Raw genomic sequence first — 17,129 nt, 5'->3', positions numbered from 1 at the left:
TGAGTTTCCCGTGAGGTATGAAAGCAGCAGAACGCGCAGCTGAAGGCTTCTGAGTATAGAGCTTTCCTGGAAAACACACACCACAAATTGACCTCTACTACTGAGCCATGAACCCTGCTGCTGCCTGCCTGCCTGCATGACTATAGGCTGCCACTCACGCACATATATGTTCACAGAGACAGAAATAGGACGCACACACGCTAGAAAATACAGAAAATGCTTTATTGCAGAACCATGTAAAACAACAGCCTTCTTCTGAGTGCAGTCAAACCTCCATCAGGTGACTGATGAAGGGAACTGTAAATGTAATGTGGATGGATTTATACACACGTGGACAAAATTGTTGGTACCCCTCAGTTAAAGAAGGAAAAACCCACAATTCTCACTGAAATCACTTGAAACTCACAAAAGTAACAATAAATAAAAATGTATTGAAAATTAAATAATCAAAATCAGCCATCACTTTTGAATTGTTGATTAACATAATTATTTAAAAAAACAAACTAATGAAATAGGGCTGGACAAAAATGATGGTACCCACAACTTAATATTTTGTTGCACAACCTTTTGAGGCAATCACTGCAATTAAACGATTTCTGTATTTGTCAATGAGCGTTCTGCAGCTGTCAACAGGTATTTTGGCCCACTCCTCATGAGCAAACAGCTCCAGTTGTCTCAGGTTTGATGGGTGTCTTCTCCAAATGGCATGTTTCAGCTCCTTCCACATATGTTCAATGGGATTCAGATCTGGGCTCACAGAAGGCCACTTTAGAATAGTCCAACGCTTTTCTCTCAGCCATTCTTGGGTGTTTTTGGCTGTGTGTTTTGGATCGTTGTCCTGTTGGAAGACCCATGACCTGCGACTGAGACCAAGCTTTCTGACACTAGGCAGCACATTTCTCTCCAGAATGCCTTGATAGTCTTCAGATTTCATCGTACCTTGCACACTTTCAAGACACCCTGTGCCAGATGCAGCAAAGCAGCCCCAAAACATTACTGAGCCTCCTCCATGTTTCACCGTAGGGACAGTGTTCTTTTCTTCGTATGCTTGGTTTGTGAGTCTATGAACATAGAGTTGATGTGCCTTACCAAAAAGCTCCAGTTTGGTCTCATCTGTCCAAAGGACATTCTCCCAGAAGCTTTGTGGCTTGTCAACATGCATTTTTGCAAATTCCAGTCTCGCTTTTTTATGAGTTTTTTTCAGCAGTGGTGTCCTCCTTGGTCGTCTCCCATGAAGTCCACTTTGGCTCAAACAACGACGAATGGTGCGATCTGACACTGATGTACCTTGGCCTTGGAGTTCACCTTTAATTTCTTTGGAGGTTGCTCTGAGCTCTTTGGATACAATTTGAATGATCCGTCTCTTCAATTTGTCATCAATTTTCCTCTTGCGGCCACGTCCAGGGAGGTTGGCTACTGTCCCGTGGGTCTTGAACTTCTGAATAATATGAGCCACTGTTGTCACAGGAACTTCAAGCTGTTTAGAGATGGTCTTATAGCCTTTGCCTTTAAGATGTTTGTCTATAATTTTTTTTCGGATGTCCTGGGACAATTCTCTCCTTCGCTTTCTGTTGTCCATGTTCAGTGTGGTACACACCTTTTCACCAAACAGCAGGGTGACTACTTGTCTCCCTTTAAATAGGCAGACTGACTGATTATGAGTTTGGAAACACCTGTGATGTCAATTAAATGACACACCTGAGTTAATCATGTCACTCTGGTCAAATAGTTTTCAATCTTTTATAGAGGTACCATCATTTTTGTCCAGGCCTGTTTCATTAGTTTGTTTTTTTAAATAATTATGTTAATCAACAATTCAAAAGTAATGTCTGTTTTTGATGATTTAATTTTCAATAAATTTTTATTTATTGTTACTTTTGTGAGTTTCAAGTGATTTCAGTGAGAATTGTGGGTTTTTCCTTCTTTAACTGAGGGGTACCAACAATTTTGTCCACGTGTGTATGTGATAAAGAGTGATCCATGGGAACGGCATAAGCAATATGGGGAATAATCCACCCTAAAGCAGAGATGTCACAACAATTTCTCACTGATCTGGATGAGTTGAATCAATTAGAGGACAGACCAAGGAAGCGGTGACTTAAGTGGGTAACACTGCTTTCATTGAGAAATTGGCAAATTTAAAACGTTAAGAAAATATGAGGCCTTGCTGTTTTTAATGGAACGATTTAACCCTTTTGACATCCAGTTTTCATCCAAAGTTGCAGCTCACAAGACAAGACTCCAAGATTTCACTGCCTTTGATCAAGGAACAATTCGACACATCGGCAACTTCAACTTGTGTCTTTTTTCGACGCATTGGTTTTGTGGAGTCAGGCTAGCTGTTTCCCCATTTATTATTATTATTATTATTATCAGTTTATTTTAAAAGGGACCATGTACAATAATAAACATAAATGTTGCCATTTGATGCATTGTACCAGAGATAGCTTTAAGCTAATTTTCATCTGCAGTCCCTTACAGTATTAATGCTAAGGTAAGCTAACTGGCTGCTGGTTGTACCTTCACATTTAGACAGATTTGCGAACTACATCTCAACTCCCTGCAAAGTAAAAACATTAAGTTCCTTATAGTTTGGTGCTTCTCTGCTCCATTCACTGGAAACATTCTCGAAATTGTGTGCACCATTTTATACAGCCAGACATACACACGTGGACAAAATTGTTGGTACCCCTCAGTTAAAGAAGGAAAAACCCACAATTCTCACTGAAATCACTTGAAACTCACAAAAGTAACAATAAATAAAAATTTATTGAAAATTAAATCATCAAAAACAGACATTACTTTTGAATTGTTGATTAACGTAATTATTTAAAAAAACAAACTAATGAAACAGGCCTGGACAAAAATGATGGTACCTCTATAAAAGATTGAAAACTATTTGACCAGAGTGACATGATTAACTCAGGTGTGTCATTTAATTGACATCACAGGTGTTTCCAAACTCATAATCAGTCAGTCTGCCTATTTAAAGGGAGACAAGTAGTCACCCTGCTGTTTGGTGAAAAGGTGTGTACCACACTGAACATGGACAACAGAAAGCGAAGGAGAGAATTGTCCCAGGACATCCGAAAAAAATTATAGACAAACATCTTAAAGGCAAAGGCTATAAGACCATCTCTAAACAGCTTGAAGTTCCTGTGACAACAGTGGCTCATATTATTCAGAAGTTCAAGACCCACGGGACAGTAGCCAACCTCCCTGGACGTGGCCGCAAGAGGAAAATTGATGACAAATTGAAGAGACGGATCATTCGAATTGTATCCAAAGAGCTCAGAGCAACCTCCAAAGAAATTAAAGGTGAACTCCAAGGCCAAGGTACATCAGTGTCAGATCGCACCATTCGTCGTTGTTTGAGCCAAAGTGGACTTCATGGGAGACGACCAAGGAGGACACCACTGCTGAAAAAAACTCATAAAAAAGCGAGACTGGAATTTGCAAAAATGCATGTTGACAAGCCACAAAGCTTCTGGGAGAATGTCCTTTGGACAGATGAGACCAAACTGGAGCTTTTTGGTAAGGCACATCAACTCTATGTTCATAGACTCACAAACCAAGCATACGAAGAAAAGAACACTGTCCCTACGGTGAAACATGGAGGAGGCTCAGTAATGTTTTGGGGCTGCTTTGCTGCATCTGGCACAGGGTGTCTTGAAAGTGTGCAAGGTACGATGAAATCTGAAGACTATCAAGGCATTCTGGAGAGAAATGTGCTGCCTAGTGTCAGAAAGCTTGGTCTCAGTCGCAGGTCATGGGTCTTCCAACAGGACAACGATCCAAAACACACAGCCAAAAACACCCAAGAATGGCTGAGAGAAAAGCGTTGGACTATTCTAAAGTGGCCTTCTATGAGCCCAGATCTGAATCCCATTGAACATATGTGGAAGGAGCTGAAACATGCCATTTGGAGAAGACACCCATCAAACCTGAGACAACTGGAGCTGTTTGCTCATGAGGAGTGGGCCAAAATACCTGTTGACAGCTGCAGAACGCTCATTGACAAATACAGAAATCGTTTAATTGCAGTGATTGCCTCAAAAGGTTGTGCAACAAAATATTAAGTTGTGGGTACCATCATTTTTGTCCAGCCCTATTTCATTAGTTTGTTTTTTTAAATAATTATGTTAATCAACAATTCAAAAGTGATGGCTGATTTTGATTATTTAATTTTCAATACATTTTTATTTATTGTTACTTTTGTGAGTTTCAAGTGATTTCAGTGAGAATTGTGGGTTTTTCCTTCTTTAACTGAGGGGTACCAACAATTTTGTCCACGTGTGTATCTGGTGTCTTTTGAAACAATAAGATCTCTACTAGAAGTTAAATTCGTTTTGAGGGGGACCAAAACTTGGGTGTCGCGAATTTATATCTGCAAGATGATGCAACACTTTTGTAAAACTGGTCAGATCTCGAAACTTTACATTTGAACTTGTTCTGCTTTACGGTGGATTCTCATTTTCAGTGGGAAAGGTATGTGTGCAAGTAAAATGACGACGCAATGGCTAGAAGCTAAATAGTCAAATAACAAGTCAATTCTTAGATACTGTGTCAGTTTGCTTGTGCATTTTGAGTGTGTGTGGTGTCTAATTTTCCTCCCCGTTCTCCCCCGCACCCTTGATGAGGCGTTTGTTGCCCCTCTTCCCTCCTGGTCCGCGGGGCTTGGCAAAGGCCTGCTTTAAGGTGTGCTCCATCGGGTGGACCTCCTCATACAGGAAGTCTTCTGTCAGACCATCACCGCTGTCTATTTCCATCTATGCAAATGCAGAGAAAAGACTGGACGGTTTATATGTAAATTATGACCTTGATGATATGAAGCTATACAGATTTTTTTGTGTCAGTCTCTCTGTGGGTGATTTTGGGTGACGAGTACCTTTTTGGTGACCTCCAGCTGGTAGTCTTTCTCCACCTCATCCAGTAGCCTGTTCTTACAGCTGGAGTACAGCATCCGCTCCTTGATACTGCAGGTGTAGCCAGGCATCGAATATATGAACACTGGAACAGACATTAAACACAATGATATTTGATGCTTCAGTGGAACAGACGAACAGATGTTCAACTACTGCACAACAGTTTCTGTTCCGTTAAGCCTCGTTGGGCATTTGACACAAAAAAAATCCAGTTCAGATGTTAAAGTTGACATTTACAGTCAGTGTCCCATCCACACACTGTAAAGTTCACGTTTAACCAAGCAGCAATCTCTTGGGCTGAGAAATGAAACCAACACAGAATACCTAATGCAGTTCCCTGCATGACTCCAAAAGACAGTCGATCCCTGTTGACCTCAGCCATAAACTGCCCAAATTTACCAAACAAAAATGAACATGTTTACAACCTAGTGTCGAAAGTGGCCGTGGTCTCTATAGCTAATTTACCTGTTCATGACAACTTAGGTGTGAATTTTTAAATAAATCATTTATTTAAACTGTATCAAGTCAATAAGTTGTTCATACTTGAGAGTGTGACTATTTTTAGTGGCAGGTGGGTGCCATCATAGGACAGATTTTTGGATTAGCCAGGTCAGGGAAATCAGGGGCTGCTAAAATAGAGTCCATCACAATGAGCTTCAAAACTTCTGTTGAGGACCCCATGTGTGTTGTCCATCTAAATATACAGTCTGTGGTTACATTCAGAGTGGAAAAAGCAGAGCGTCCTGGTAGAACATTCTACATCTAAACAGAGGACAGGAGCTGTCTTGTAACATTTAGTTGCCTACGACCCAGCTTAATATCTAAGGGTGCATTCTGATATTTTTGGGCCACTTGGGGGCAGGAGTTTAAGCTAGGACAATGACACAGTATCACCTCTTAAAGTTGTTTTGACAATTATATTAGCAAGCAATCAAACACATTTTGCAAATGTTGTGTAATGTGCTGATTCTAATCCCTTGCCACTGACTGTGTATGCAATCTGATTTTTTTCCCCTCAATGGTTAGGGATTACAACGATATATAAATGCACTTTTGTATCCATATATAAAAGCACATCCACTGGTTTATGGACTTTTGTTCGGAAGCTTGAAGTTTGTAATTTGGCCACCGCCATCATGATCTCTTAAAACTTGATGTGATAACGAGGCATGGAACTGACTGATCAATGCTAATGCTATGAAAACTTGTTAACCACAAAGTAACTACACCCTAAAGCACATCCTGTCTTATTGTTTGTTTTATTCAAAAATTGGACCACATTTTACAGAATGAAAACCATGCTGTATTAACGGAGGTGTGGAACCAGTAACTGAGACCATAAACATATTAAGAAACTGTTTGCCGTGTTAACAAATCAACTGAGAAGTAGAGTCATTTTTTTGTAGACCTCTATGCAGTCTGACCTCTTTTTCCATCCAGAGACATCACCTCCTGTTGGTCATGAGAAAGAAGCACTTCTTTGTTGGCTTCACTTTTCAGACCAGATGGCTAAGTTAATCTTTTATATACAATCTGTGGTACGAAAGTAAATACATCCATCATTGTTCACACAGACTGGTGTTCAGTGCTAATTCAGAATGTCTCTAATTCAGTTACTTCAGTTACATTCAGTTCAAAAGTAGTCTACACAACTACTGTAAATGCAAATAGAACAGCTCAGCAGCTTATTATTCACAGTACATAATCGGGTTGATACTGTTCTGTGTCTAATATGATTTAGTTGATGGCAGTGGTGATTCAGTATAGTTAGTTCACGGTGAAGATTCATTCATGTATGTATTGAAAGCTTTAATATGGAACACTGCAAGTGAATATTAATATTATTCACTCTCCTTTTAGCTCTAATTATTTAAATTCCTGTCTATCTAACTTTTAGATGCTAAATGCTCTCTCTTGTTCATAAACTGATTTCCAGCTGTACTTGTGTGCTGTTTAGTGCTGGACAGGTAGAGTACTGTGGGTTTATCAGAGCTTCTTCACAGCTACCTACTGCTGCTGCAAATGAGGCTGATGAGGAGCAGTTAGAGTCAAACAAAATTTCAAACCCAAACAAGATGTCAAAATGCCCCACAGAGCTGAGGAGAACTGCAGAGTTGGGTTGTAATTTGCTGTGAGTTTGTCACTGTTACATCCTTTAATGTTACGCAGTCCTTTGACTCAATGTGGTGTTTCTGTGAGAAAGATCATTAACATTTTTCTCCTTAGTATATTTAGAAAGTTTGCACTCTCCCACATGCACCCCACATCTCCCCTCTGTCTCCCTTGTGCATAAGCACACATGGATTAGCATTACTGGAATAGTATTGCTGAATTGACGTGAGCCGACTTGTGCACCATTTGCACAGCGACCGCAAGTCTTTTCCCAAACACTTTTCTTTGAGTTTTATGGGGGGAAAAAAATCATGCTCCTGAGAGAATCCGACTTCACCTACAGTATGGTATGTAATCATGTGACAATGAAAGCTGCTGATGTGGGTTTGCAGTATTTGCTTTGAATGCTGCTGCTGCAAGGAATAGTGATACAGCACAATCTTCAATTTGCTTTTGTAAAGGATGGATTAGTGTATTCTGTGCTAAAGTAGATAAAAAAAGGAAGCACCGAATCACCTTTTCTGAGCAGTTGGAGAATTAGTAACAGCTTCTAGCAAAAACAACTGTTCCACAAGAACCTAGATTATTTCAGCACACAAAGATTGGACTGTGAGGAAACATTCACAGATTTTGACAAAAAGTGTATTCGATTAGAGTCATGTACACTATCTTTAAATGTCTCTGTCTGTACAAATGCTAAAAAAAATACAGCTTTAAGCTTGAGGCTGGCTCTTCACATTGTGTCACTTGACAAGAAATTGAGGTTATGGGAGATACTAAGACTAACGTGCTTAAAGAGTTCGCCAGACAGGTTGTCAGTCTATCACAGGGCTACACACAGAGACAAACAAGTACACTCACATTCACACCTACCAACAGTTTAGAATCACCAATTAACCTCAACATGTTTTTTGACTGTGGGAGGAAACCGGAGAAAACTCACATATGTACATGGAGAACATGCAAACTTCATGCAGAAAGATCCCAGGCCCTGATGCAAATTGGGGATCTACTAGCTGCAAGGCAACAGTGCTAACCACAGACCCACTGGGCAGCTCCCTTAAAGAGTTTCTGCTAAAAAATATTTTCTTTTTAAAAAAATAGTCAATTGCTAATTAATTAATGTCTCTTGACAGGTGAAAGCAACTTTATAGAACTTCTATCAGATACTAGACAAGTAGAGAACTTGACGGCCGTTTACTGACCCAGCGCCTCCTGCAGCTGGCCCTGATGGGAATGTTTAAAGATGAATAAGTGGTATCTGGGCGAATCCGTGGGAATCCTGTAAGGAAGCTCGTGGGTTTCTGTAGGTTTGGTGTGAACCAGCTCAATGGTCTCTTTCTCCACATCCAGCCTCTGCAACACAACATACACAAGCAAGCTTTGTTCAGGGATCAGGTCAGGTACAGCCAATTTCTCTGCATTTTCATTGACAAAACCAGAGCCGTACTGCTTGTTCTGCAAGAAGTGTGTTATACTTTGCACACTGTGTAATGAGTATTAAATATGTTCTGTCACCAGCTGTATATAGTTGATGCGTTTCTGCTTGAGTTGCTGCAGAGCTCGTTTGGCCTCTTCTTGTAAAGGGAACGCAAGACCCTGAAGAGTCTGTGCCCTTTTGTCTAAGCCAAACTCCATTGTGACCTCAAGGGAAAAGAGAAATACATTGCATTTATACTGGTTTCTCCACTTAAACAGAAAATCTGTGTATATACACAGAACTTAACAAACCCTCGCTCGTGCTGTTGGAGTCCCAATTCGTCTGCGTTCATCCTGTGGACATAAGAGACACTTTTTAAATCTGTCTCTTTCCAAAATACACACTTGAATCCTTGTATCAGAAAGAAAATCAACTTACCCATACAACTTTATCCTGCAGGGAAACAAGTTGAAACATACAGGAAGAGTACAAGTAATTCACAAAACAACTTAAGTATGTGGGCCACATCCCTTTGAGACAAACTGAATCTTTCATATGTACCTCTGTGACTTTAATTCGTTGTAGCTCCTGCTCAGCTGCTGTAAGAGGAGCTGGGGAGGAGCAGGAGGAGTTGTGTCGCAGGTATCCCTGGAAGCAAAGGTCATCCTGCAACCAGAAAGACAACAACAAACTGTGGTATAATCGCCATCAGTAAAAGATTCGATGATCAGTCAAGATGCTGGAGGGATTTTACAAACCTCGACTGTCCCAAACATTTCATCTTTGATGTGACCTCCCCCAAACTCTTTCTTCAGTGTGGCACGAGTCGCTGCATAGACCATCTTCTGCCTCACCTAGACGAGAGCAGGACAGACAGGAGGACACAATGAACATTAACCACAGTTATTACAGTCTGGGAGTTTGGAATACTTTGGCTTTTAGTAATCCATTTTGATTTTGGATCCAGCATTTTTGTGTATTGTTCTGAAAGCGGGTTTGAAAGCCGTTAAAGCCCCGTCAGATGTAGTAGAGCTATTTTACTTGGATGTTTGAGTGTTGCTTTGCAGGATTACGTATGCGTAGACTTCAACCCGAGACGGCTATTTTCACATTTATCTGCTGAATGGGGTGAAAGTGCCTCTGTGTTTGCTTTAAATTTCAATTTAATATCTTTATTTAACAATTACAGTAAAATGAAATAAGACACATTTTTCTTAAAAGATTATTATTTTATCTGTCGTAGAGGTTTTATTTTTAAATAATCTCAAATAGATGATCACTTTTTCGATTGTACATGGTTTTTATGTAGTTTGTCATCAGGTTTTCACATTTCTTTTTGGCAGAAACTGTTATTAAATGCAGTAGTGTGAAGTACATACAGTATATGTGCAGTGTTTTCTCCACTACATTTATTTTCGGTGTTTATTTAATAGTTACTCTGCCTATTCATGTTATTAATACACAATATAATGAACAAATACATCATTGTTTATTACTTGATGAAGAAAGAGCGCTATTGAGCTCCACATGGAAATTTACAAACTATCTGTCAGTAATTAAAATCAGACATTAAATCATTAAAATCACCTGTACCAACTGCAACATTAAAGTTATGAACACATTAATGCATCCATAAATATAAAAACATCATTATAAAATCAATGATAATATATTTACAAAGTATATTTTGATAGCAATACTTTTGCACTTTAATGTAAGTAAAAATCTGAAAGCATTAATTTTTCTTGTACCAAAGTATTTCCACACTGTGGCGTTGGTACTTTTACCGAAGTACAAGACTTGACTCCTTCTTTCATCAGTTTAAAGGTTGAATGATGAACAGTGCCCTCCAAAAATATGCTTACAATAAAATAAAACTGGTGTTTTTCTCATTTTTTCTCTTGACATTTGTACAATGTGAAATAAAAGCTTAAACTAGTCTCTACTTTTCTTTTATTGTTGTGTCATTTGGATCTCAGATTTAAAAGCCAAAAGAATCGGAAACATCAGTTTCACTGGGGTTAACATAATTTTAGAGGGAGCTATATCTAAAAATTAGTAATGCTGAGTGTGTTTCATGCAAGTGTTGTGTAAAAGCATGTTAACAATCATGAGCCACTTTCTAAAATTCTAAATTTCAGTGTGTTTTCAGTAACAATAACCACGAAGTAAGCTTGAATTTAAAAAAAATGAATTTAATTGCATGCTTTGGTAGGGTCCTGCTGATTATTATTATCTTGACTTTATAGCTGTGTTTCTGGTGTAAGGTTTTTGCTTTATTTTGGTTGACAGTGATTATTTTTCGAGATTGGCTAAACTTAAATCTGTGACTGATCAGACGTACTGGTGACTGGTCAGGTGACCAAGCGATGAAGATCCACTCGTATCCCTGTGCATTCTGGGAGTCCAGACGATAGAGGATGTAGCAGGGCTCCTGAGGTGTGAGCAGAGGAAGCAGGAAGTGATCGTAATCCTTGTCCCAGCTCTGTGCCGGCTCTCTGCAGGAATCTAGCACCAACTCCTCTGCAGAAAGAGCACAAAATCTCATCTGAACATTTGAGGGGCCACTTCTGTCAAATGCGCCTGAATCCAAGAAATATTTACCATTTCTGATGATGATCTTCATTATTCTGATGGCACCTCCCCTCGCTCGGGCCAGAAACTCTTTCAGCTCAGATGTTGCTGAAGTAACCAGATATAAGGCAGACAAGTCAAAACTGAGGATGGAGGGGTTGAAAGCAAGTGAGACAGAGTTGGGTAAGTAAGAACCTGTGACTCCACTTCAGGGAGAAAATCTGATCCGCTGCCAGGTAGTCACACTATCACCTAAAGTGACTCATGGAGCGTATGAAGCGAAGAATCACTGACAGAGTCGAGTTTCACTGATAAAGAAACTTCATCATTCCTCACTTTTTAGGCCCTAGATGGTATTTTATCCCAGAAAGCTAGATTTGGCTATTTGTTATAGCGCCTCCTTCTCCCTCACCATGGTTACCAAACACAGCGGTCTCATAAATGATGTAAGATCAGGTGAGAAAGGTGAGAGAGGTATGCTTCTGTCAACCCGCCCCCCTACGCTCCGATTACCAAATGCCATAACACACATACATACATGCAGCTATTAAACTGCTCATAAAGGTCTGCAGGTGTCACATATTTCCTGATTAAGTGTAAAACAGGCAACAATTTCATGAAGGTGCAGCCTTTATAGTCCACAATTATATATATTGATAAAGGACAAATAAAGTTAATGAAGTCATCACTTCAGAATAATTTTAAAAGTTTTTTTTTTGGAGGAAAACATAAAACACCAGAGAACATCATCAATGAAACTGTGAGGTTATTTGGTACAGCTTAGAGGCTTTTATAAAGAAAATAGCTTAGAATAAACACACAAATTGAACTTGGGGGCCGCTTAGTTAGATTTCAATGTCAAAAATGAAATAAATAAGTAAACAAATTTACCGTTAATTCCGGTTTGGTGTGACATCTTTTGGCAGTCAGTGTTCACCGCTTCACACTCCTCATGCAAGAAGGACCAGGTCCAGGTCTCTGTGTCCTCGCTCTTCTTGCTCAGTAGGTAGGCTGCCTCTCCACTGATGGCAGACAGATGGACCCACACGCACCAGTGACACAAACGCCTCGAGGGTGACTCGGGAGCTTCCTAACACTTGAAACACAATCTGCGGAACTGTGGCTGATGAGTAATAACGTGCCTGTCAGTGGATATGCCACCCTGACCACTGATCTAAAACTCTTTGCGTATCGATGACCACATCTTTAATGGTCTCGGTGGGGGAGGCTCGTCGTCGGTCACATACTGTCCCTGTGCTGTACTCTCTGTGAGGCTGTGCACAAGCCTCATGGCAACAGTGGTCAGCACAGTGTTTTCAGATGCTGTCATTGTGCCACATGTAATGACATTTTATCACTCATTCACATAGAGTAGCCAATCAGCTCAAGCAGACGCAACGGCATGATCTCAAATTCCAGCCACCTGGTCACAGAAATGTGACACCCAGCAAGAATCTGAGCGGGGAGGGGTGTTCAGGTATTTGTGGTTCATATATTTTGTGCTTTTGATCGACAAGTTTTCCTTTAAAGGTTGATAAAAAGGCGAAAACAGAGCAGGAGCCTGAAACAACTCCTTAAATTAAAATATGGCATATGAGGATTCTTATGACAAAATACAAACACTGTTAATCCTTAAGCATGAGGCAAAGAGCTCTGAGTGTTAGAACTGGCTCTGAATGTTCTTTATAAAGGGTTCTATCACTAACAAAGCCACTAGGGTAGAAAAAGATACCAGAGTCAGCGGTGGAAGAGAAGGAAAGGGTTGGTTAAAAAGTTAAAAATATGTGCCATGCGATGCCCTAAATGCTTAAACAATCACACCTAATTTCCTCTGTTTGTCCGTCCACACTGGCCTATCTGACACACACACTCATGTGGAGGTGGGTGAGAGAAAGATAAGTGTGTACCTGTGAGGTTACCTGTGATGGGATCATCCATTATTCACTCAGTGGTGAGTACACAACCCAAGCATCTATACATTATTCAACATGGCTCCCACCCCTCTCCTCCGACTTCAGGAAGACACACTTTATGTGCACAAAACACCCATTCATCACACTGAATAAAGCCGCCTGCATTTCTCTCACGTTCACACGTGTGCTCACAGATTAGCTGACGGACTTCTGTTTGCATCTATTAGTGCAGAGTCATTGTTGTGACAGTCACTGGTACACTAATCCTATAATCATCCAATGAAGATCTTTGTTTTTTAAAGACACTCAATTATTTGTTGACTTTAAGGTTGTAATTATTCATACAATGAGTAGCTTGCAGAATCTTACCATAATCAGTCCTTTTGTATTGGAAAAATATGTGAAAATCTAAATTTTCTTCGTGAAAGTGTCCCATCCATTGATGCTCAATGAAGTTAAAACAATGAATCAATTGTAGATTAAATGTTTGTCGTTTTACAAACAAAATGTACCTAACACTCCCTTGTTCCAGCATATCAGCTGTGAACCTCTGCTGCTTTTCTTTGTTGTATGTGACAGCAACCTGAATATCTTTGCGTTTTTCCTGTTGGTTGGAACAAAAGCCTTTAAAATAATCCCTAGCTGCAGCCCTCCTACTGTGGATCAGTCTATCAATTAATGGATGATAAAAGTGTTGAAAGTCATGAAAGAGAAGAAAAATGGGCCGTGTTTTAAAAAAAGTGTAGAACAGTTTTATTATTAAATGTTGACACAATAAAAACACACAATTAAATTATTAAAGTATACAAAAGATGCGAGAAGATACAGAGTTGAAATGTGAACTCTGAAATACCTCCTTTTAAAGGAGGTATTTTGGTGTAGAAACAGCTGCATTAATCTTTTAAAGTATTTCTCAAATACAGTTGGTAAAAACCTAAAAATACAATATAAAAGCATGTTTTTCACTCATTGTAACACCAGGTCATGAGGTTCCTTCATCATGAGGTTTTTCAAAAAGAAAACTCAAACACATTAAGATTTCCCACCTCGGTGCATGAGGGTGATGAGTTTTGTTCCCTCTATCAGTCATCGACACTTGGGAGCCAAAATGTCTGTTGAGAGAATATTAGAAAAAGTCAAAATGAGCCCATCACAGTTCAACGGGACACTGATGTGACATTATTGCTCTCACCATGCTCGTGCAGGCACTAGCAAACGTCATGTATCTGGGGTTAAACTGCAGCGTGTTGATGGGTCCTGGATGTTTCCCGTCCAGCACGGCCACCTTCATCCCGCTCTCAATGCTCCAAACATGAACCCTGCCGTCTTCCGAACCTGCACAAGTTTAACACGTTTACAACAGAGATGATACAGGAAAAATAAGGCTGAGGTGCTTGAACTCACCAATCATGACGAACTGTGAGTCTGGGGTGAAGCAGGCCTCCAGGGAGATGCCTTTACTGTTGTTGTAGCTCTTAAAATGACACAGAGACACCTTTAGCTACTTCAAAGCACATAAAAACGGATATAATTCCATAGGTTTTAGCGGTAATATGCATCCTACTGAAAAAGTGTGCAGCACAGATCCATTGAAAGCGTTCAGGACGTGAATGGCTCCTCCATTCGTAGAGATGAGAATCTGTTTCCCGTCGTTGCTGAATTTGAGTCCAGTCCAGTCACAAACACGACTAAACCTCGTCTCAAAGCAGGAAAATGGACCCTGTTAACGGAAACATTTAAAATATCAAACATCACACTGGCATACAGAACGAACCCTCACAAACTGAACTGTACCTTGTCAAAAGCACGAAGGTCGTACAGTTTGATGGCCTGTGATTCCACACCTGCAGCGAATATGAGCCCATCAGGGTCAAACGAACACACAGGTTTCCCCAGTGGCTTCGTCAAACCCTGAAACACAAACAAATACAAAGAAAAAGAGTGAGAAGCTGCAACGTCAAGTCTGGATTTTTAACTAAAATGACCACCATATTTAGCCTTTCCTAATTAATGGCTGCTGTTTGTGTTTGACATTTTAATATTAATTTCGTCTTGGGTTTATTTTATTAGATTGTCTTTTAGCTACTGTGCGACGTCGGATATCTGGTCACATGTAAGTGTAGCTGCGGCTCCTACAGCAGGTCTGGTACCATCAGTGGTCACAGGATGTATTTAAAGTAGGTTTGTTTGTCCTGATCTGAAGCACTAACAGCTACATCTGCATCTGTAATTATGCATCTGAGTAACTGTCTACGGAGAGCAGAGGAAGTGTCATTTTCCAGCCACTTCACAGGCGACTCACTTGACAGTTTTGAGATCGCAGGTCCCAGATCCGGATCGTCTTATCCAACGAGCCGGAAATAAACGTATCGTCGACTGGTGACATGGAGAGCGCGATGACCCTGATACACAAACACAAAGGGACTTTAAAGAGCGAACAGTCATTTTAGATACCAGAGAAAAGGCAAGAAAAGGTCAGACGAGACAAAGTGAAACTTGATGGTGTCTGTGAACAACTGGGTAACTCGACACCGTGACTAAAGCGAATATGCTCATTTTTAGGGATGCATTTTAGAAATACTACTTTCTGCGAGTATTTGTAAAACAATGAGAGCAAATGTGAAGATATTTGATTGGAATAAGAACTTTAAAGGTGTAGTGCAACTTCAAACAAAGACTTTGTGTTCATTCTAACAAAATTCGACTAAAGAACAAGTTGCAGCTTCTTGGTTTGATCTGATTAGAGCCACTAGACAGGAAATAAACACGTGAGCACAAAAATACAGTCTGTGCATTAACTTTGTTGGTATTTTTCTTTACAGTGTGCATACTTGCAGCCATTGTTGCTTTGCTCACATTAACAAAGAACAGATAAACTGAAATCTTCATATTTAGTGTTTTTTATTTTACATCTTCTTTTCCAGTTTGACGTTACCAGCTTTATCCTGTTTTGAGTGGCTTTTCTGCACATACTGTTGTTGATGCCTGTTTTATAACATGTCCAGCACTTTGGTCACTTTCAAATAGTGCTACATAAAAAACAACTTGACTTGATTTTGATTGGATCATGTTGCATTCCTATCCATAGATTTGTGTCGTTTCTTGTGGTTGCTTTTACTCACTTTGCGGTGTGGCCTTGGAAATAGCGGATGTACTTGTTGTCAGTTAGTGACAGGTATCGGATGGTATCTGAAACAAAGAAGACAAGATCAGACAAAATAAACTTTCCCTTAGTGGGGAAATTCACACGTTACAGAAACTAAATATGAATGAAACTTAGTGAGAAATCAGGCAAGAAATACCAAAGTAGCATGAAGATGTACAGATATTTACACAATATATATGTATATATGGCATTATGGATACATGTACCAAAATTATAGGGCTGTATGTACAACTGAATCCATAGTGTTTCCCAAAAGTGAGCACATATCTGTGTTGCATTTTTGAATGTTCTGTGTTTGGTGTTTTGTGCAGGCAGCTGACTGTCAGGACCAGGTCATTACCATCCAGTTTGTTGGAGCTGTACACCACAGTCTGTGTGCCTGCATGGGTGTAGCGGATCAGATCTACTCCATACTTCTTACTGAATAAAGTCCTTTTAGGTCTGAGAGAGAGCAGAAAATTAAAACCTGCTGAACACGAACACTCATGTAAACATTCAAACAGAGCAAAACCCCCCTGTATTCATTGGGGAAATCCCTTTAAGCATGTTTAATGACGCTTACTTTCCGTCCCGCATGTCGTACAGAATAATACAGTCATCGTCGCTGCTTGATATCGCATTTTCTCCATCTGGGCTGTAATCCACACAGTTCACTTTCTGCTCGTTTTGTCGATACGTCCTGGCGACCCTGAAACTCCGTATAACGCTATCTGTGATCTTCATGGCTGCGGGTTGTAATTTAAAGAGGACCGTTAACGTAAAACCTTCCCATCAGCTCCCGTTTCTGGTTAAATAAAAGCTGCAAATCGCATATTTTACTTAAAAAGCAAAACAAACAACAGAAAAACGGAATGTATCCGTGTCGTAGCAACCTAAGGCAAAAATATATTCGATTATGTTAACGTTGTCTTCCAGACGGGCGGAGTTCTGGGATTACGATTACATTCTACCCCGTTAAAGGAGCGGGCAGTGCAAGTGACTGAAACGAGCACATCGATACCCGGAAGAGTGAAAATTAC

The 17,129-nt window shown here is 40.0% G+C and overlaps 2 protein-coding genes across 2 annotated transcripts; both read right to left on the bottom strand.

Moving 5' to 3' along the window:
- Positions 1 to 4,286: 4,286 nt before the first annotated feature.
- On the bottom strand, positions 4,287 to 12,527 carry LOC110951082 (twinfilin-2-like). Its single transcript, XM_051947847.1, has 11 exons — positions 11,923 to 12,527; positions 11,062 to 11,139; positions 10,802 to 10,980; positions 9,216 to 9,311; positions 9,019 to 9,123; positions 8,896 to 8,910; positions 8,769 to 8,810; positions 8,556 to 8,681; positions 8,243 to 8,393; positions 4,889 to 5,010; positions 4,287 to 4,769 (listed from the first exon to the last, which is right to left on the bottom strand). The coding sequence occupies exons 1-11, from the start codon at positions 11,945 to 11,947 to the stop codon at positions 4,602 to 4,604; spliced, it is 1,107 nt and encodes a 368-aa protein (XP_051803807.1). The 5' UTR covers positions 11,948 to 12,527; the 3' UTR covers positions 4,287 to 4,601.
- Positions 12,528 to 13,673: 1,146 nt separating this feature from the next.
- LOC110951083 (WD repeat-containing protein 82-like) lies at positions 13,674 to 17,009 on the bottom strand. The gene is made up of 9 exons (XM_022194000.2): positions 16,673 to 17,009; positions 16,451 to 16,551; positions 16,067 to 16,133; positions 15,247 to 15,346; positions 14,739 to 14,855; positions 14,509 to 14,664; positions 14,349 to 14,418; positions 14,137 to 14,279; positions 13,674 to 14,056 (listed from the first exon to the last, which is right to left on the bottom strand). The coding sequence occupies exons 1-9, from the start codon at positions 16,831 to 16,833 to the stop codon at positions 14,027 to 14,029; spliced, it is 945 nt and encodes a 314-aa protein (XP_022049692.1). The 5' UTR covers positions 16,834 to 17,009; the 3' UTR covers positions 13,674 to 14,026.
- Positions 17,010 to 17,129: the final 120 nt, after the last annotated feature.

Source organism: Acanthochromis polyacanthus, chromosome 5, assembly GCF_021347895.1.
Source record: "Acanthochromis polyacanthus isolate Apoly-LR-REF ecotype Palm Island chromosome 5, KAUST_Apoly_ChrSc, whole genome shotgun sequence".
In the NCBI taxonomy this organism is placed as follows: domain Eukaryota; kingdom Metazoa; phylum Chordata; class Actinopteri; family Pomacentridae; genus Acanthochromis; species Acanthochromis polyacanthus.
The sequence above is the reverse complement of the archived record's forward strand: the minus strand, read 5'-3'. Positions and strand labels throughout refer to the sequence as shown.